General features: G+C 49.8%; 1 protein-coding gene across 2 annotated transcripts; it reads left to right on the top strand.

Annotated features, from left to right (window-relative positions):
- Nucleotides 1-748: 748 nt before the first annotated feature.
- NECAP1 (NECAP endocytosis associated 1) lies at nt 749-9639 on the top strand. 2 transcript variants are annotated; one of them, XM_026652260.2, is made up of 8 exons: nt 749-878; nt 3509-3609; nt 3765-3869; nt 4176-4257; nt 4724-4832; nt 4940-5126; nt 5762-5867; nt 7054-9639. In XM_026652260.2, the coding sequence occupies exons 1-8, from the start codon at nt 781-783 to the stop codon at nt 7100-7102; spliced, it is 837 nt and encodes a 278-aa protein (XP_026508045.1). In that variant the 5' UTR covers nt 749-780; the 3' UTR covers nt 7103-9639. The 2 variants fall into 2 exon arrangements, with proteins under 2 accessions (XP_026508045.1, XP_026508046.1); XM_026652261.2 differs by lacking the exon at nt 749-878 and adding an exon at nt 2512-3069.
- The last annotated feature ends 11824 nt before the right edge of the window (nt 9640-21463 follow it).

The following is a 21463-nucleotide window of genomic DNA, read 5'->3' as shown; positions in this document are numbered from 1 at the left end:
GGCCTGATTCGATTTTTGGAATGCTCGGGTCAGCAGTGGTTGCGCTGCGCTCTTCTTGTCGGTATGTCCATGGTTTAGCGGTGCTCATTTTAGCCCTACCCTGGGCACTGGGGCAAGGAGCGGCTGATGCCCTGTGGGAGCCAGTTGCCCATGCCATTTTAGGGCACTGGCAGCTCAGCCTCCCTCCTGAACCACCACAGCCTTGAAACATGCCCCCATGCTGCCCTGCACCCCTCATCTCTATCGACACACCCCACTTCAACACCTGCCCCCTCAAAATCTCCCAGGGCCCTTTAGCCCCTGGGCCAGCACAAGCCACCACCATCACACTTGGGATGCCCCTCTGTGGAACCACAGGGCCAGGGCCTGATCTGCCAGGAACCAAGATGGCCTTCTGTGATTGCTTCACGCTGCCCGTTTCCAAAATGGCGGCTGAAGACGAAAGGCCGAGAAGGTGCCAGGATTAAGGATGGCGACCGCCATAGCTTCATCAGCCCGCTTCCACCATGGCCACCCAAAGCGGCGACAAAGCTGCCAGGATCCAAAATGGCGTCCGTCACCGCTTGACATGACCGACTGCCAATATGGCTGCCCTCTGCCAGTGTGAAGCTACCAGGATCCAAAATGGCTCTCACCACAACTTCAACGGGCCTGATTTCAACATGGCCGCCATCTCCCACGGAGCAGCCTTTGCCCTTAACAAAAATGGCGGTCGCAAGCCTCCCCGGTTACTAGGACCCCCCGCCCCTTCGCTCCCCCCGCTGGGGTCTCAGATCCGAGATGGCGGCGGCTGAGGCGGAGTACGAGTCCATCCTGTGTGTGAAGCCCGATGTCAGCGTCTACCGCATCCCGCCGCGGGCCTCCAACCGGGGATACAGGTAGCGGGGCCGCATCCTGCCCTGCCCTGGGTGAGCGGGGCCACATCCTGCCCTGCCCCGGGTGAGCGGGGCCGGCGTGTCCCGTCCTGCCCCCGGGGGCAGCTTCACCCTCCCCCCTGGCCCGCTTGCTGCCCCCCGTCGCGGGGGCAAGGCCCTGCCCGTGGGCCCGGCGTCGCGCTGCCGGCCCCCGGCCGTGCTCCCCGCTCTGCCCGCCGGCGCTCAGCGGGACTGTCCCGCGCTTGTCTCGTCCCAGGGGCTCCGCTTTCCGAAAGCCCGGAGCGGGGGGGAGCAGGAGACTGGGCTGCGGAGCCTTGGGCCGGTCCGGCTGCGGGCACGGAGGGAGGCACTCGGTCTGGGGTCGCTCAGCCCCCCAGGACTGGGCTGCTCAGGCCCCTCTGCTGGCAGCGCCGGGCAAGTGAGCTCTCTCCCTCCCAGCGGGCTCTCCCCGGGGCAGGGCTGGGGCGTACGGGCAGGAGGGTCGCCTTTGAGAGACGCTTGTGCTGCCCCTGTGTTTGCTGCACTTGTTCTTCGGATAAATGGAGCCTCCTTGTCTCCAGCGGTTGCCTGTCTGGCAGTCTTCAGCAGTGCTAAAATGCACAGGCAAACTAGTAGGGAGGGGGAATCCTCCGAGCTATTTCTCCCCCCCCCCCCGATTGTTAAAATGAGGGATACAAACAAAGCCAACTACCTCTTTGCCATTTGTAGATGTTTATTTTCCCCCATCTGACTGGTTAGTTTCACTGTCCTAATGCCAATCGGTTTCACTTCCTAATGCTTGTGTCATAGGCCCTGTGGTGTTCAATTTTCTGACACTGCAAGGGAAGGAAAAATGACTCTCTATAAAAATGGCACCTTACTCAACAGTTCTGCTCCCTGTGTGTGGTCTGAGTCATACAATACCTGCTCTCTCCAGTGACAAATATGTTTTACCTCCCATTATCCCTGCAGATCCAGGACGTCTATGGAAGAGTGAGCTGGATTCTGTTCTGGCTCTTGCACAGTCACAGATTTGACTGGAGTCAGCATGACTTGTTCTGCATGAATAAGCAGAGGGTTGGAGGGCAGATGCTTCTAGGTACTAATACCTGCCCTACCACTGATCCTCTCTGGCCTTGAGCAAGTCAACTGGGGCCTGACTTTGAGGTGTTGAGCATCTGCAACTTCACTGGCTTCAGCTGAAGTAGTGGTTGCTCAGCTCTTTTGAAAATCAGAAACAAAATCAGTCTCATGCTCTTCATTTTATGGATGGAAAACATTCTTTCCATGTTGCAGAGGTTTGGGGATTAACTAGTTGATCTTATACCAATTGTTTTGATTATAAAAATAAAATATTTAGCCAAATTCCAGGGCTAACTTATGTCCTCAGTTACACCTGTCTACTTTGTCAGACACCAAGGGTACGTCTACACTTACCGGAGGGTCCGACGGCAGGCAATCGATGTTCTGGGATCGATTTATCGCGTCTGGTTTAGACGCGATAAATCGATCCCGGATCGATCCCGGAACTGCTCACCGTCGACGCCGGTACTCCAGCTCGGCGAGAGGAGTACGCGGCATTGACGGGGGAGCCTTCCTGCCGCGTCTGGACCCGCGGTAAGTTCGGACTAAGGTACTTCGAATTCAGCTACGTTATTAACGTAGCTGAATTTGCGTACCTTAGTCCGAAGTGTGGGGGTAGTGTGGACCAGGCCCAAGCGTGAATGGGCTTAACTAAAAGTTGAGCTTACCTTATACAACATCGCTTCATAGTGATGTATGAGCCAGAAGGACTTCATCTTGACCCTCAAATCCCGGGATGAGTTTGCAGGGCCAGCAGTTAGCAAATCTTTCTCCTTGCCTATAGATGGACCATATGTCATCTGGAATTGCAGGACATGATTATCAAACTCTACAATGCCATCCTTACAAAGTCACTGGTGTGACTGACTTACACCTTGAAGTGCAAGTGTCGCTAGCCCTAGTAATTTTTATCTGAAGTGTCACTGCAGATACTATTCCCGGTCATATAAATATATAATCTGGTCTCCGAAATCCCTTAATTGCTTTGCTTAAGTAACATCCTGCAACAGAGAGTTCCGTGGTTAATGATATGGTATGTGGATGTGTGAAAGTGTAACTTCCTTTTTAATCCATTTTAAACACACTCTGTTTAATTTCAGAGCGTCTCATTGTTTTCCTGGAACAGAATGGGGTAAATAGCAATAACAGTGTGGTTTCCTTCTCTAGGCAATTAATCATTTTTACAGGCCTTCCCTGTTTCAACCCAGCAGCCTTGTACTCTGAACATTTCCCTGGACTGAAGCCTTTTCCCCTGTCTGTATCTCTAATAACTTTGGATGCCTTTCTCGGGGTTATTTCTATTTCTGCCTGCACAGGGGAGTAAATACAGAAAGATGAGCCATCAGAGTCTCCTGTGTGGAGCTGGTAACAGCTGAGAGAAGTTTGAGAGTCTGAGACTTGTACTTAATTTCAGAAGAGATGTGAAATAAGGGAGCAGTGGGTGCTGCAGGTCAGAACTGAGATGCATCAGCTGAGCTGTGTGGGAAGCGCAGCGCAGGACAGGAAGAGGCTGCAGGGCAGGCCTGAGGTGCTGTCAGTGAACATACCTTGCTGTTCATTTCCCCGCCCAGGGCATCTGACTGGAAACTGGACCAGCCGGACTGGACAGGGCGTCTCCGTGTCACGTCAAAAGGCAAAATTGCATACATCAAGCTAGAGGATAAAGTTTCAGGTAAGGCAGGGTGAGGGTGTGAGGTTGTTTTATGGCTGCTACCTCTGACTCACCCTAGGGGGGACACCCTAGTTAATAGCTCAGTATAGCAGTTTTCTTTGTGGGAAAGAATGCATGGGGTTCCTTTCCTTAACTCCCTACCCTTTATTCCCCAGGAGAGCTCTTTGCTCAGGCTCCCATAGACCAGTTCCCTGGCCTTGCAGTGGAGACTGTGACAGATTCCAGCCGGTACTTTGTCCTCCGAATTCAGGATGGGAATGGTGAGTAGAAAGGGAAGATGCTATGTGGTGCAGCAGGGAGTGTGCCATGGAAATGAGGTACATTCAGGCCAGGGCAAAGGAGATCTGGCCATAGCTTGTTGACTGAGTTACATGGTTGCTAGCTGCCCTCTTGAATGCTGGTGTATGTTTGGAATGGTGAGGTGGCTGGGACTGCTGTGGGGGATTGCAGTAGGCTGAGCAGGGCTGGTGGATTGGCGACATCTGGGCGAGGAGTGGGTTGATACATTGGGCTGATAAGGAATCTGCAAGGCTTCCCCTCCCATGCTGACATCTGTTTCCCACCAGGGCGAAGTGCTTTCATTGGCATCGGCTTCTCAGATCGGGGTGACGCCTTTGACTTCAATGTCTCCCTGCAGGATCACTTCAAGTGAGTCCCATCTCCCCTAGGGCATTGTTCCTCTGCTGGTATGCAGCATGTGGTGGGTGCTCACCCATGGCACCATGGGGGCAGGATTCCTTTGGGCCCTGGTGCAGCCCAGCTGTGCAGTTTCAGCAGTGGCACTTGAGGACACTGTCACCCAAAGTATGGGCTCAAAGTTAACCTGGGTCACGGAGTTGCTCTTGCCTCTGACGTGGCAGTCTCCGAATTGGTGCCACTGCAGGGCAGGATGGGGTGGTTGGAATGTATTGTAGTGTTAAAGGGACTGTCCTTCTGGGGACATGGTAGCTTGAACTCTCTGCTGCCTGTCACTAGTGCTGACCCGGCAAGGCAGTACTAGGAATAAAGCCAGACAGTGTGCTCCCCAGGAGAAAATTTCCCATGGTCCCTTTTAAGGCCTCTATTTGTCAAGCGCTCTCAACTGCTTCTCCCTTTCTTCCTTCCTTGAATCCAGGTGGGTGAAACAGGAGACCGAAATCTCCAAGGAGTCACAGGAAACTGACACACGCCCCAAACTGGACCTAGGGTTCAAGGAAGGACAGACCATCAAACTAAACATTGGGGTAAGGATCTCCCCAGCCTAGCCAATTCTGAGCCAAGTGCCATTTCCAGGCTCACAGCTGTATTCCACTAGAGAATCCTCTTCAAATCCATTTCGGTGTCTTTACAGAACATGCCAACAAAGAAAGGAGGGGCACCCAAACCCCGTGCAGCTGGAATGGGGGGGCTGAACCTGCTCCCACCCCCTCCAGGTGGCAAAATCACAGCCCCTCCAATCCCTCCCCCATCTTCGACAGCCATTTCCAACCATGTGACGCCGCCACCAGTGCTGAAATCCAGCAACATGGGCAATGCTGGTAAGTGCTGAGTATGGATGGGAGGGGTCACCAGCACAGGGCAACTTATTCTAGTTCAAACTGGAATTATTTTGGGGAAGTTCTATGGCCTTTGTTAGATAGGAGGGCGGGCTAGATGATCTGTGCTCCGTTCTGACCTTGAAATCTGTGAATCTCTCAAGCCCTATCAGTTGCCTGTTTGGTCACTCATTTGCGTTCAGCCCTGATCAGTACTAATCTAAAGTAGTTCCTATCTGTTCAGTGGCTTGTGTGAAATGAATTGGTGGTCTCAGTCCTCTGTCTTTTTGGAGCTAGTGTTCATGACGCAAATTATGAGGCTGCTAGTTGTAATGGTGGAAAAGGATTGAATGGGTCATGAGGATGTTGCGCATCCCTGAGGTGGTTGCAGCAAAACAGCTGGAAGCATGGTGGAGACCCAGCAAGAATAGCCAAGAAGAGCTAGTAATATAGTCCTGGAACCTTCACATCACTTCTCCTGAAGGCAGGGTTGTCTCTACAGGTGATCAATGTATTTCAATAGCAGTGACCTTGCAGGGAGGAAATATCCTGTAGGTTGATGGTATTTAAACACTCCAGGGCTGTGAGTCCGTTTTATCGACAATTTTGAGTGTGTATGTATTTCTTCCTTCCCTCAGATATCCTGTTAGATTTGGACTCTCCTGCATCCATCTCTAAGGCACCAGCACTTGCTGCTGTTCCAGCCACCACAGACCTCTGGGGAGACTTCAGCACTGCATCCAGGTAACTAGCAGGGAAGGGGACAGAAGACAGAGACTACATGATCTGAGGAATGGAAAACCTGTCTTATGAAAGGAGACTCAAAGAGCATGGCTTGTTTAGCCTAACCAAAAGAAGGCTGAGGGGAGATATGATTGCTCTTTATAAATATATCAGAGGGATAAATATCAGGGAGGGAGAGGAATTATTTAAGCTTAGTACCAATGTGGACACAAGAACAAATGGATATAAACTGGACATTAGGAAGTTCAGACTTGAAATTAGATGAAGGTTTCTAACCATTAGAGGAGTGAAGTTCTGGAACAGCCTTCCAAGGGGAGTAGTGGAGGCAAAAGACATATCTGGCTTCAAGACTAAGCTTGATAAGTTTATGGAGGGGATGGTATGATGGGATAGCCTAATTTTGGCAATTAATTGATCTTTGATTATTAGCAGGTATATATGCCCAATGGTCTGTGATGGGATGTTAGATGGGGTGGGATCTGAGTTACTACAGAGAATTCTTTCCTGGGTGTCTGGCTGGTGAATCTTGCCCACATGCTCAGGGTTTAACTGATCGCCATATTTGGGGTCGGGAAGGAATTTTCCTCCAGGGCAGCTTGGCAGAGGCCCTGGAGGTTTTTCGCCTTCCTTTGCAGCGTGGTCACTTGCTGAAGGATTCTCTGCGTCTTGAGGTCTTTAAACCACGATTTGAGGACTTCAATAACTCAGGCTTAGGTTAGGGGTTTGTTACAGAAGTGGGTGGGTGAGATTCTGTGGCCTGTGTTGTGCAGGAGGTCAGACTAGATGATCATAATGGTCCCTTCTGACCTTAAAGTCTATGAGTCTATGAGAAGAAAGGGAGCACTGCAGGGCAGGATTGAGGGGCATTGGCAGGGCTGTGTGGGGAGCCCAGGACTGGAACAGCATGGGGGTTGCAGGGCAGGTCTGTAGGGCATTGGCAGGGCTGTGAGGGGAGGCGGGCTGCAGGGCAGGTCTGAGGGGCATTGGCTGAGCTCTGTGGGGAGCCCAGGACTGGAAAAGCAGGCGGGCTGCACGGCAGATCTGAGGGGCATTGGCTGGGCTCTGTGGGGAGTCCAGCACTGGAATAGCAGGGTGGGGCTGCAGAGCAGGACAGCAGAGCTGTATAGGTGGGACAGCAATCCCAAGACTGGAACTGGGCCCTCTGACAGTTTTTTTGTCCTTTCAGCGCTGTTCCCAATCAGGGTCCTCAGCAGTCCAACTGGGTCCAGTTCTGAATGGCAAAGGCAGTGGAGTGGGAACAGACCGATGACCAAGAGGCTCTAGGGGCATCAAGTGGGATGGGAGGGATCCAAACCTCTCAAGACTTCAATCAAAAATCCTGGACAATCTTTCCTTCTAAAGTTTCCACTTCAATTGAGACTGATTTTTGATCTCACAGTAAAACTGCCAAACCCTGAGGGAACATCTCAAAATTCCACCATATGATAGCCAGGGAGAGGAAGGGAGTTGTCTCCTCTATCCACCTGGCTATTGAGAGATGCATCCTGTTTCTTGTTTCTGAGCTATCCATACAGGGAAATCAAGAATCCGTAATGTGAGGCCCATGAAGAGGGTTTGAAGTTGTCTGAGGCTTTTGTGTTTTTAAGCTCTCCGTCTGGCGAGGGCCAGCTCCCTCCCACTGTTAAAAACCTTTCACAGGTATTCTACAGTAAAGACCCAAATCACTACAGCTTGGCTTGCAGGGCTGAGGGCTGTTAGGGTTTCATGCAGCCGTGTTTGGGGCCCTAGTTTGTATTGATGGATTAGCTATGGCCCTAACATAGGAACAGCTAGGAGATTGGAGCAGTCTGCCTTCTCTCTCCTATGGAACAGGATCTTGTGCATTAATCCTTAATCATGGCATGTCTGTCCAGGCTAAGCCATAACCACCCCTTTGTCCTCTCTCCTTGGTCTGATATGCAGATCTTCCCTGTGATGGGTGTTCCCTGTGGCTTTGCGGGAGGAGACACAGGTCCATGTATAGACCGACCTGCCTCCGGGCCACAGACCTGGCACTTCATGATCATGACTTTCTCTTACTTGGCTTGTTCTTTTAGAAGCTGATCTTGGTGCTGCTTCCCTCCCTGCCCTCCCAAAGCACTCTCCTGTTTCCCTCCTCCCCCACTGAGATCTCAACATGCCATTGAGCTGTTTTAACTGGAAGTGTGTAAAAATGCCTGTTTTTATAATTGAACAGCCATGCTAGTGGTGTGGCTGGTTAGCGACTGGATTATCCCACCTCCATCAGCACTTCATCTCCCTAGCCTCTGCTGGGATACGTCCTGGTGAGACACCTGCATCTGGCAGTGCTATGCCGAAATCACTTGCATTACAACAGTTTCCCTGAGCCCATAGATAGCTCAATCTGCACTGAGGGAGGGTGAGGAAGGGACAGATCCCATAGGACACCCCCCACACCCACTCTATTTGGGGAGGGATTGATTGCAGGTGGGAAGCTGGCTGAACCCTGACTAGGGTCTGGTCTTGCATGACATGTGGGCTATGACAGGCCATTTTGGAGCTGGGTGTTCTCTCCTTGCGCGCGCGCGCACACACACACCCTGTAATTTTCCACTTGTGGGATTTATTTGCCATGATGACTTAATGTGCCCTGAACCCCCCTGTCCCTCAAGCCCTTCTTAAGGGCATACAAAGTCTCTGAGGCAGAGGGGTCTTGTACCTCATTCCTTGTTCTGTTGGGGAGACCTTTAAAGCCCTTTGCTTTTCATTCCCCCCCACCCTGTTCCCAAATAACCATGCAAGTCTGCTTGCTAATCTGGGTCATTTTACAGGGAAGCCTGGCCTCCTACCCACTTCCACCATATGGGCTTCAGTGGAGTCCCTAGCAGAACAGCCAGTCTCCCCAACCCTCCTGTAGCTGGGATCCGCTTTCTAGAACACTAGACATGGGCTTTGCAGACAGGTGTCTTCTTGTTTGTGACACTCAACTAGTGGCAACACGTCTATCCTCAGATGTACTGTGGAATCATTAAAACTTTGCTCACTTAATTTCTGCCCTCCACCTCTAAAATCGCAGGGCTAGAGTTCTAAAAGGGGAGCAGCTAATTGGGCACTTTTGTACTTCCAATTGGTCTCCAACCCTTTTTCTCTCTTCTCCACTGTTGCGATTGTAGACTACCTCTCTGCAGGCTCACTAGTACTGAGGGCATTGAGAGGCCAATTTGCACTTGGAGCATCTCTCTAGGAAGCAAAAACTATTTTGAAGAGACTTGTGGGAGTGCCATGTCTCTGTAAAGCTGCTGCAGTTCCACTTGTGGAAGTGGGGACCAGATTGCAGGCTTGGATGGATAGATGTATTTTAAATAGCCACCTATTCATGATCCCCAGATGTATTTTCCCCTCTTGATATTTGCTCCTGAATCTCACTGTTGGTTTAGCTCCCTGTCTCTGAGGCTTCCCTTTCTCCTATGAATTTGTTACATGGATGGGTGTAAATCACTAACCCCTTCCTCTCCTGGTGTTCTCTACACTAGGCCATATGCCCTGGCTGTTGGCTCAAATCTTCCATATCAGTGGCAGGTCCAGTCGTTTCAATTATATATCAGTTTCCAAAACTAAGGAAGTTCACAGTATCAATTAGCAACTAACCAGGAGCCTCTCCCTCTGTGTAATGTCTCTTAGCTAGTATTCTGGAGATAATATATTATGTATTTGCAAAGCTGAAGAAGCAAAAATTAAAGATGTATGTATATAAAGCATAAAATGTACTGGTGCAATAATGGTAATTAAAAACAAGAAAAAATTGGGAAAATGAACTCTCTTAAATGAAGTGAATTTTGTGCTGGGGCAGCTGCCCTGTTGACTAAAGGCCTCTGTTTGTACCTAAGAACTGCCATACTGCGTCACACTAATGGTTCATCAAGTCCAGCATCCTGTCTCTGACAATGGACAGTACCGGAGCTTTATGGGGAGTGTACAGAGCAGGGCAGTTGGGTGATCCACCTCATACCCTGCCCCCTCTTCCCCCCCTCCCCCCCACACACATACAGGGCTTCTGGCTGTCAAAAGTTTGGGGTCATCCAAGCATGGGGTTGTGTCTCTCACTATCTTGCCTAATAAGCATTGATGGACCTATCTTCCATGAACTCATGAAGTTCTTTTTTTAATCTTATTATACCTTTGGTCATCACAACGTCCCCTGGCAATGAGTTTCACAGGTGCATTGTGTGTAAGGGTACATCTACAGTACGAAATTAATCCAAACTTATTCTATTCGAATTTTCGAAAGCGATTTTATACATTTGGAGTTGTGTGTCCCCACTAAAGCCCGTGAATTCGGCGGAGTGCCTCCACAGTACCGAGGCTAGCATCGAATGTCGAAGCGTGCACTGTGGGAAGTTATCCCACAGTTCCCGCAGTCCCCGCCGCCCATTGGAATTGTGGGTTAAGCTCCCAGTGCATGGTGGGGCAAAAACATTCTCGCGGGTGTTTCTGGATGTGTGCCGTCACTCGCTCCTCCCTCCGTGAAAGCTATGGCCGACGCCATACTGCCAGCAGACGGTGCAGTACGGTGCACCGCCTGTCTCCTGGTACTATGAATCCACCTCGCATGTCCTCTCATCTTTCTATCTACTCTTTTATCTAACCATTTCCCGCCTTTTTGCGGCTACCGTGAACCGAGCAGCATAGCTTCTGCCGCAAACTCTGCTCTCCCGCTCTTGCATCACTAGCTAATTTTTTCATGTTGTTGGTCCTGGGTTCCCGTGGAAGCTACAGAAGGCAACAATTCCCCGCTGTTTTTCGGCCATCGTGAACTGAGCCGCACAGCTTCCGCTGCAAATTCTGCTCACGCTTCCGCTGCAAACTCTGCTTTCCCGCTCTTGCAGCTCTAGCGAGCTTCCCGACTCCATGAAAGCTACAGAAGACAACCATTTACCACCTTTTATCAGCCATCTTGAACCGAACAGCTCTCCTACGTTTCGCGCCCTTTTTCCAGGATTACTCGTGCAGGTGCCATAGCACGGCAAGCTTGGAGCCCGCTCAGATCTCCGCTGCAGTTTTGACCATTGTAAATACCTCGCGCATTATCCAGCAGTATGTGCAGTACCTGCAAAACCAGGCGAGGAAGCGACGACAGTGCAATTACTATACTGATGAGGACATGGACACAGACGTTCCTAGAAGCACAGCATGTGGCGAGTGGGAGATCATGGTAGCATTGGGCCAGGTTCATGCCGTGGAATGCCGATTCTGGGCCCGGGAAACAAGCACAGACTGGTGGGACTGCATAGTGTTGCAGGTCTGGGATGATTCCCAGTGGCTGCGAAACTTTTGTATGCGTAGGGCCACTTTCATGGAACTTTGTGACTTGCTGTCCCCTGCCCTGAAGCGCAAAGACACCAAAATGAGAGCAGCCCTCACAGTTGAGAAGCGAGTGGCCATAGCCCTGTGGAAGCTTGCAACGCCAGACAGTTACCGGTCAGTCGGGAATCAATTTGGAGTGGGCAAATCTACTGTGGGGGCTGCTGTGATCCAAGTAGCCAACGCAATCAAAGACCTGCTGATATCAAGGGTAGTGACTCTGGGAAACGTGCAGGTCATAGTGGATGGCTTTGCTGCAATGGAATTCCCAAACTGTGGTGGGGCGATAGACGGAACCCATATCCCTATCTTGGCCCCGGCACACCGGGGCGGCTAGTACATAAACTGCAAGGGGTACTTTTCCATGGTGCTGCAAGCACTGGTGGATCACAAGGGATGTTTCACCGACATCAACGTGGGATGGCCGGGAAAGGTGCATGACGCTCGCATCTTCAGGAACTCTGATCTGTTTGAACAGCTGCAGGAAGGGACTTACTTCCCAGACCAGAAAATTACTGTTGGGGATGTTGAAATGCCTATAGTTATCCTCGGGGACCCAGCCTACCCCTTAATGCCATGGCTCATGAAGCTGTACACAGACACCCTCGGCAGTAGTAAGGAGCAGTTCAACTATAGGCTGAGCAAATGCGGAATGGTGGTAGAATGTGCTTTTGCACGTTTGAAAGGGCACTGGCGCAGTTTACTGACTGGGTTAGATCTCAGCACAACCAGTATTCCAATTGTAATTGCTGCTTGTTGTGTGCTCCACAATATCTGTGAGAGTAAGGGGGAGACGTTTATGGCAGGGGGTGAGGTTGAGGCAACTCGCCTGCCAGCCAATTTCGCACAGCCAGACAACGAAGCGATTAGAAGAGCACAGCATGGCGCGCTGCGCATCAGAGAAGCTTTGAAAGCCAGTTTCATGACTGGCCAGGGTACAGTGTGACAGTTGTTTGTTTCTCTTGAAGTTACCTGCCCCCTATATATATGAAAGGAAATACAGTCAAAATTGTTTAAAAACTGTTCTTTATTATTTGTTGCACAACACATTGAGAGAAATCAGATGGTAGACCGGGGTGGGGTGGGGTATTGTGTTTGGGGGGTGGAGGAGGAGGGAAGGACAAGTCCAGAAACCAAATCAAAAGTTCGCAGATGCCAGCTTTCTGCTGCTTGGGCGATCTTCTGGGGTTGAGTGTGTGGGTCCCCGTAGCCTCCCTGCTCGTGTTCTTGGGCGTCTGGGTGAGGAGGCTATGGAACTTGGGGAGGAGGGAGGGCGGTTATTCAGGGGCTGCAGCAGCATTCTGTGGTCTTACTGCAATGAGATCCAGTACCTCCCGTTCGGAGTTGGAGCTCGTCTGCGAATCCGGGACTGTGTGATTTCTTGTGATGGTGGACTCTGCATGGTCGCCTGTGCTGATGGTCATCTGTGCTGATGGTGACCAAACAGAAAATGAAATTCAAAAGTTCCCGGGGCTTTTCTTGCCCACCTGGCTAGTGCATCGGAGTTGAGAGTGTTGTCCAGAGCGGTCACAAGGGAGCATTCTGGGATAGCTCCCGGAGGCCAATAACGTCGAATTGCATCCACAATACCTTTAACCCGGGATTGCGATCTCGATTTAAGCACTACTCCACTTGTCGAGGTGGAGTACAGAAATCAGATTAAAGAGCCCTTTAAATTGAAAAAAAGGGGTTTAGTAGTGTAGACCAGGTCTAAGAGTATTTGTTCTTGTTTGTATTAAACCAATGGCAGGAGTATATAGTAGTTGAAGTGCTTTAGGATGAAAGGTACTACGGGGAATATTTCTCACTGAAACCCACTACCATTGTGCTCCTGCAGCAGTACCACAAGTGAAGCGATAAACCCCTGGCACTGAGCAGCCAAACTTCATGGTGCTCCCTGGGAGAAGCACAAGAATACAGCAGCCTCGATAGATGCGAGAGTTCTTCTGCACTCTTAGAACATATTCAGGGGTAATGGGCTGGCAAGTCTAGTAACGTGTTACATGGGTTGAAAATCTTGAAGTACAAATAAAAATGAACAGCTATGTTAATGCTCAGGTAACTGTTCAAGGGAGCTAGAGACTTTGCCGTCTAGGTCACCAGTAACTTCAACCCAGATCAGTATAGATAGGAGCGGCTGGGAACAATTTTCTGTGGTGGCTGATGTGAAAGGTATTTGATAGCTTTCGGTTACCAGGGGGGAGATGTGTCCCATACCACAAAATGCTTATTTTCCCAGTGTTAGGCATAGCAGAGAGGCTAAGGATTGGCCCTGGAGGCTAAGCACTCCCGCAGTCTTGGTGTGAAGCATGGTATTAGAGGTGGCTGGTAATGTAGTCCTGCCTGTTCTCTGAGTAAATGGAGGATTATATACAGCAGCTCCTTTCACCAGAATCAAATCCGCATGGAAGTAACAATGTGGGGAGGTACTAGAAAGGGGGAGAAAGAAGAGGGTTGGACAGAGCAGTATGGGAATGTGTAAGGAGGAGGAGCGTAGGGAAGAGGAAGGGAGATCCTACTGCTTTGGTAGCTTTGATCTTGGTTTTGCATATAACGCAGCATGGAAGTGTCTAGTAGGAACTAGTAAGGGAACCGGTTTGAATTGCATCGTCTTGATAACATCCTATAAATCTGCCCCCCCACACACACACATTATGAGCAGGACATGGAGACCGCTCCTCTTCTCTGTTTGCAGTGAAGAGGGTTTGGTTCTGGCATTAGGTTATTGGTGCAGTGACCCTATGTCAGCACCTCCCATTCCCCCTCTCCCACACCTTGCATTGCAAATGCTTTCTTCTAACCCAGCCTAAGCAGAGGGCTGGCTGTTAAGACCTCCTCCTACACATGACGTTGTACACAACAGCTCTCTCCAGATGAAGGATTAAGGCTAGGCCTTTGAGTATAAATCTGTGATTTGATCTCCTGATCATCTCCCAAGTAACAGTATTTATTTTGTACTGCAGAATGAACCAGCAGGCTTACTTGGTCTGCTGGGAATAGCTGCTTCTAGGCCCATAGCAGTGAGCGGAGAAGCTGGGTGGGAGGTGAGCCGTTGCGTTGGCTGAATGAGAAGAGAATGCTACCACCACGAACATAGGGTCTGAAAGATGGTGGGGGAGAGTTTGTGACACCTGGCCAAAACTAGGACCTATAATCTGAAAATGGTTCAGCTCCACTGATGGTAACTGTAGTGTAGCTGGGCATTTTTCCCATTATGTCATCTAACCCTGCTTTGGCCAGGCTGGGTAAAAATACCCAAGCCCTGGTTCCACCACGGCTTCCGTGGTTGATGCCATTAATAATGCGGCATCCGCTGTGAATTACAGGTATGAATTTTCTGGCGCAGGACAAGGTCTTGGGCCTGCACTGAATAGAATTTCTGAAGGACGAGAAGACGAAGGCAGTTCATAGTTCTCAATATTCAAACGGAACTTCCTTCCAGCCTGGGACCAATCTCCCCGGTTCAAAGTCTTTGTCTTCCAGAGGATCTTCCAGGTGTTGAAATGTGTTGGTAGAGGGGAGGGGAAAGAGGCCAAGTGATGATGTCACAGTTCCTCATTTATACTTTCTTCCAGCTACTAGAAAGATCCTTGCCCTGACTTGGGGGTCAGGCAGTCCCCACTGCATACGTGCCCTCTCTAAGGAGTCTCTGGGAGATGGGATTCTGCTGGATCAGCCATCAATGCCTTTCTGGCCAGTGACAGCTGCTCTTTTGTCCCTACTGAAAGGCCAGCTGTGGGCATATCATAGAATATCAGGGTTGGAAGGGAACTCAAGAGGTTATCTAGTCCAACCCCCTGCTCAAAGCAGGACCAATCCCCAGACAGATTTTTTCCCCCAGATCCCTAAATGGCCCCTCAAGGAGGGGGCTCACAACCTTGGGTTTGGCAGGCCAATGCTTAAACCACTGAGCTATCCCATCCCCTTTCCCAACTTCATAACATATGTCAGTAACACACACACATAACAATACTGCATAACTTCCCATACAATGATAGCATATCCAATCCAGGAGGATATTAATGTTCAACAGCTCAAGACTTTTAAAATGATACCTCACAAGGCATACTTTGTACAAAACATATCATGATATCACAGTGATGACTATAGGGGTTCCAGAGTCCTACATTGAGGTACCGAGTGCCACACCTCCCCACTATCTCCCAACAATCTGATGACTGCAATAAGGGTAATTGCTAGATTTTCAAAAGTATTTAGGTGACTAAAGGTGCAAATAAGTACCTAACAGGGTTTACAAAAAAAAAGTGCCTAGGCACCTAACCTGCGTAATTCCCACTGATGAGTCAGTGATGCTTGGACTCCTTAGTACCTGTTTATACTCAAGTTTCAGTGCTTTAGCTATAGTGGTGTAGTTAAAGCACTACAAACGCCCCCAGTTGGAGCAATAGAAAGGTGTTTATATCCGTAAGCCTAATTCCCATGTTGGAAAGGGCATAAATGATACTGATACAACCCCCCTAGAGGTAGCACCGTTGTATCACCTTAACTAGATTGGTATAGTTAAGGCAGTATAACTCTTGGCTGTAGACAAGCCCTTAGATACTTAAGTATCCTTGAAAGCTAATGCAGTTAAGGCTAAACTAAACTAAACTATTGAGGTTACAAAATTGCACCCTGAACTGAAATACTTATGCTGGTGTAAAATGTGGGTGCTGACCAGGCCTCAGTCATGTCTGGAAATGGAACTTGAGTGTTTCTGAAAACCTTAGAATCACCGAACCATAGAGCTAGAAGGGGCCGCAATGGTCACCTAGTCTAACCCCCTGCCAAGAGGCTAGAAGTTGATAGGCACCTGCCCAAGAGAGACTTTCTGTAGGCAAAAGGGGAAATAAAGCCAGCTAGAGAAATGTAACAAGCAATATATTCAACAGAGAAACAGTTTCTACTAAAAAGAACAGGAGTACTTGTGGCACCTTAGAGACTAACAAATTTATTAGAGCATAAGCTTTCGTGGGCTACAACCCACTTCTTCGGATGCATATAGCAGTGTCTCTGCTGATTCTACCCTTCTGCTAGGAACTAACCAGCAGAGGTGAAGGGGACAGCCTGCTGTTACTTTAAAAACAAATTAAAGTGTCATTGGAGGCCTAGTCTAATACAAATAAGCCTACGTGCTGCAGGGAGTGGTGTGAGTGACTCACAAGGGGGCACTTTACCCTTTGAGTCAGCACTGCCCCCAAGGTCAATGTCAGGAAGGGCTGGGCTGCAGGGCGTGGTGGGGATGACTCAGGAGAAGGTGCTCTTCTGGCTGTGTCAGCACTGACCCCCAATGCCTAGGGCTGGTGCCAGGGAGCGCTGTTCTGCAGGGTTTGCTGTTCTGCTCTCTGTGCCAGTACTGAGCCCAACGTTCAAGCATGGCAGGAGGGGGGCTGTGCTGTAGTGAGGGGTGTGCGTTTCCCTTTGTGTCAATACTAACCTCAGTGCCCCAGTGTGGCGTGGGGGGCACTGTGGTTTGGAGGTGACATATTCTGGATGAAATCTAAAACTGGGGAGCTGACCCCTTGTCATGAAAAGTCCCACAGCGTGTTTAATAAAAGGTGGGGTGTTAACCTTGGCTGCATGGGAAATTCCAGACTTTAGTTTACCTCAGTCCCCCCTTTCCATTGTAACTGGAGATGGCTTTCTTCTTCACTTCCTGTCCCGAACTGTTGTGTAGCACCACTGTGAGCTGTAACACGTGGAGGCAGCTACATTTGCCTAAGAAAATCGGCAACTGGGGATAGTGGCACATGCTCTGCCCAGAGTATAGGGGGAAAATACAGGAGGATTCAGAAGGGAAAGAGTGAATGTGCATACAGCCTACTCAGCTATACAGCTGGGGCAGAAGAGAAGGATCGGTGCAGAATATTTATAATCATTGTGATTAATCTTGGCAACAGTGAACCATTTAATACCAGTGCCAAGTAAATGCACATAAAGCCTCTGAGATGTTGTAGTTCTTGCAGTGCCATCTGGTGGGTAACTATAACAGGTGCAGCTTTCCTACAAATATTTATCCCTTGGTATTGCTGGCCCAGATCCTCAAAGGTATTTAAGGTGACTAAAAAGCAATGGGAGTTAGGTGCTTAAATACTTTTGAGGATCTGGGCCACTGTGCCTGTATTCAGCCCGGTAGCAACAGAGAATGCCCTGAAGACAGGAGAACACTTACTAGTGCAGCTTGAACTCCTATAAGCCCATAAAGAGGAGGAGTGGCTGTGTGGTCAGAGCCCAGGACTGGGAATCCAGAGATCTGGCTTCTATTCCTAGATCTACCATTAACTTGCTTGGTTTAGTCACTTCCCCTCTCTCCCTTTTCCTACCTATAAAATGGGGTAATGATACTTACTTCCCTCACAGGGGGGAGACTGAGTCTAAATGAATTAACATTTGTAAAGCATTGTACAATCCTTGGATGGGAAGTGCTGATGAAATGCCAAGGATTATAGCTATAGCAGGACATTGTTTAATTTGGGCTTCCCTGAACTGCATCCCCGCAACTCACTTCCACAAATATCACATTTTTCCTCTACAGATCCAAACTTCGCAGCCTGCCCCTGGCACTGTAACTGACTGAAAGCTCTGAGCCAGGGTATGGATTTGGCCCAAGGAAGGAGGGTGGGGGGCGGGCAACCATGATGGTTGGAACGGACCTTTGGCAAGGTGAGAGTTTCTGGCACATTTTGACTTGGCCATTAGACAGAGGGGTGAGCTGTGACGTTTGGACTGAAGGCAAACAATGACTGACTAATGCACCCTATGATGCGGACTATTGACTTTGGGGTATAACTTAATTATGATTGGGAAGGTTAATGAAATGTAGCCTGCTTCTGTGGAAAATAGTCCCTAGTAAACAGATGAGATAAATGGACAGGGCTGCGGTTTACAACCTCCCTTCCCCTACTAGTTTGAAGTTTTCCCTGGACTATTTGGACCTCTTCTCCTTCCTCCTCTCCCCTCCTTTCCTCAAGCCCAGCTGCCTTTCTGCAGTTCTTTGTGCCTTTGTCTATCTTGTGGATTTTAAGGGCCCTGTCCCCACAGATGGTCACAGTATTTGAGCTCCACCATGCAAAGAACAAGTTTGAACCCCCCACACTCTTAGCTCCACCTTGTACACCTGGCAGGTTGGTTTCTGTGCAACTTGTAGCCCACTAGGCTTTGTGACATAAGGCTAGTCTACACTACAAAGGCTAAATTTTAAACTTTAAATTCACTGGGGTTTTCCTGGTCCGGCTTGCAAGCTAGGGGGCTCTGCAGGGAAGCAAGTGATCAGAGTGAAACTGCAGCCAGTCAACTTAGAGTAAGGTGGATGGAGTTGTGGCTACCTGTTTTAGGGAGCAGCCTGCTTTGTCTCTCTCTGTTTTTGGTTCTTGTGTGTTATTGTTCTGAATCCTAAGAAATGAAGTAGTGTAACTGTTAAGGGGTTTCCCTTCTCCCTCCCCTGGTTCTTGCCATGCAGACAGAAAGCAGAAGACCAGAAGTCCAAAGTGCAGGCAATGCAATGTTTATTGGGGTTAATCAAGCAAGCATATCCATAGCTCTGACCCCCCCTCCCAGAGCCTTCCCAGTGTCCTTTTTCCCTTCCTTAGCAGGCATAATTAGCTTAGCACACCCTTGATCCCACCCCTTACAATTTATGGTTATCTTCTGTTTTGGAAGGTTGTGAATCTGGGGGCTTCTGTATCCCATGGGAGGGGTAAGGAGTGAGGTTATGCTTCGGTCAGGGACAGGCATTTCTTTGGCCTTAGTGTTTCTTATCATAGGCACCAACTTCTCCTGGTGCCGGTGGGTGCTCAACCCCCCTGACCCCCAGCCTGACTCCACCCCTGCCCCACCTCCTCCCGCCCCCATTCCAACCCCTTCCCCAAAGTCCCTGCCCCAACTCCGCCCCATCCCTACCCCTATTGGACTCCTTCCCCAAATCCCCACCCCGGCCCCACCTCTTTCCCACCTCCTCCCCTGAACACGTCGCATTCCCGCTCCTCTCCGCTCCCTCCCACAGCTTGTTACGCCGCGAAACAGCTGTTTTGCAGTGGCAAGCGCTGAGAGGAGAAGCGGGAACGCAGCACGCTCAGGGGAGGAGGCGGAGGTGAGCTGGGGCAGGGGGGGCGGGGCAGGGAGCTTGGCTGCTCTGCCCCCACCAATTTTTCCACGGAGTCAGCGCCTATGTTTCTTATACCTTCCCCAATCCCCCTTGCCCCTCTTGACTGGTTGCTTGACCTTATCTCGGGAGAGGAGATGAGGCAGGACTGTCCTTCAAGTATGCTCTCGTATATTAAACTCCCACTCTACCCAGCAATACTTTAGCTCTATCTCTTATCTCTTTTCACCCGATCTGCTTGTGGGCATCTGTAACACCCAGTGTCTTTCTTCTTTGTTCACACATATTAGTAAGGATATAAAAGTATCAAAAATCAAACCTCAAATTCTATCTCAAGCCAAAAAACAGGCCTATAGACTAATAGTTACTTTGAAACCTTCTGACAAGGGTGTGTTTTTATCTAACTTCTCTGTGAATGCCGGGAACATAACACCCAGGAGTGCACCATGGATGCTGTTGGTCAGGGCAGAGGATCAAGAATATAGTTCTGGGTGGCTGTGGTAAGAACAGTGAGCACTGGGTCTAATTCCAAACTGGCTGCAGTGAGACATCTGCCCCTGAGGAGTCTGGGTCATGACTCACTGAAGCCAGCCTAGAATAAAAGGCCCTTCCTCCCCCTCCCACCCTTTGCTCTAACCCTTCTTTCCCCCTCTCCATTCAATTCCTCCCTTTCTCCCTTAGGGTTTATTCCTTTCCTGCCCATTCCCCTTTTCCCTCCAAGTCTCGCTTTCCTCTCGCCCTTCACCCAGGAATGCTTATTTTTGTATCCTGATGTCTCCTTCTGTTCTGCAGTCTCATCCTGTGGTGCTTGTAGTCAGGTCTGGCAGCCGCTCTGCTGCCATGCCATGGGGTTGTCCACTCTTGGCATGGCTGCTCCCATAAAGGCACTCTTCTCCTGCATCCTTCCCTGATATTGCTAGGAGCCTGTGGACATGCAGCCTTGGTCCCTGCCCCCATCAGTTGCACTGTCCCAGCACAGCAGGAGGAGATGGTGGAGCTGATCAGCTGAACTGTGCCAACTTTCTACTCGCACAAAACCGAACACCCTTACCACACCCGCCCCTCCCCCAAGGCTCTGCCCCCACCCCTTCTCTGAGGCCCTGCCCCCGCTCACTGCATCCCCCCTCCCTCTGTTGCACACTCTCCCCACCCTCACTCACTCGCTCATTTTCACTGGGCTGGGACAGGGGGATGGGGTGCGGGAGGGGGGTGAGGGCTCCAGCTGGGGGTGTGGGATCTGGGGTGGGGCTCTCCATTTTTGTGTGCATGATGATCATGATGGCTACACACTGCAGATGTGCTCCAGCCTGGAGTAGACAGGAGGTGGTGGATCTCTTGGGCCTGTGGAGAGAAGTGGCTGTGCAGGAACAGCTCTGAACCAGCCATAGAAATGTGGACATCTACAAGCAGACTGCTCGGGGGATGCAGAAGAAGGAGTACGACAAGGACCATCGGCAGTGCTGCATGAAAGCCAAGGAGCTGCAGCAGGAGTACCAGAAGGTCAGGGAGGCCAACAATCGATCTAGTGTTGAACCGCAGGCCTGCTGTGTTTTCAAAGAGCTATGTGCCATCCTCGGTGGAGACCCCTCCGCCCCCCAAGAGAACCCTGGTTACTTCCAAGGAGCCCAAGTTTGACTTTCCCAAGGGTACAATCTAGACTGTTGGACAGCTGTGTCCCCTCAATTCTCCAGCCTGGGGTGCCTTTTACACTTCTTTACTGTGAGAGCAACCACTCCTGGCCTGCTCACACACAACCTCCAGCATGTAAATCACTCCCACTTATTCTATATAAGTGCAATAGCCAGCCATTCATGAATTACACTGCAGAGTGACACCAGTCCCAGACTTTCCCCCATAAATGTGCATCTCATACTGCCCAGCTCCCTCCTGGAGAATACACACTCACATAAAGTCTGTTATTTTATTAATAAAAAATTATATGCATATCTCTTGTTATCACAAATGAAGTTTCCCAAACACTTCAATCCCAACACACTGGTATAGATAAAACGAATTGATTAACTGTAGAAAGATAGATCTTAAGTGATTACAAGTAATATCATACAAAGTCAGAATTGGTTACAAGAAAATAAAAGGTAAAACAGAGGTAATCCCTGTGTTAACAAGCTAAGTGAATTCAAAGCAAAGGTCTCGCTCCCCAAAAGTTCCAACA

The sequence above is a fragment of the Terrapene carolina genome, unplaced genomic scaffold, assembly GCF_002925995.2.
Source record: "Terrapene carolina triunguis isolate 2854851 unplaced genomic scaffold, T_m_triunguis-2.0 Scaffold112, whole genome shotgun sequence".
In the NCBI taxonomy this organism is placed as follows: domain Eukaryota; kingdom Metazoa; phylum Chordata; order Testudines; family Emydidae; genus Terrapene; species Terrapene triunguis.
Note: the sequence above shows the minus strand (reverse complement) of the source record. Positions and strands in the feature narration are given on the sequence as shown.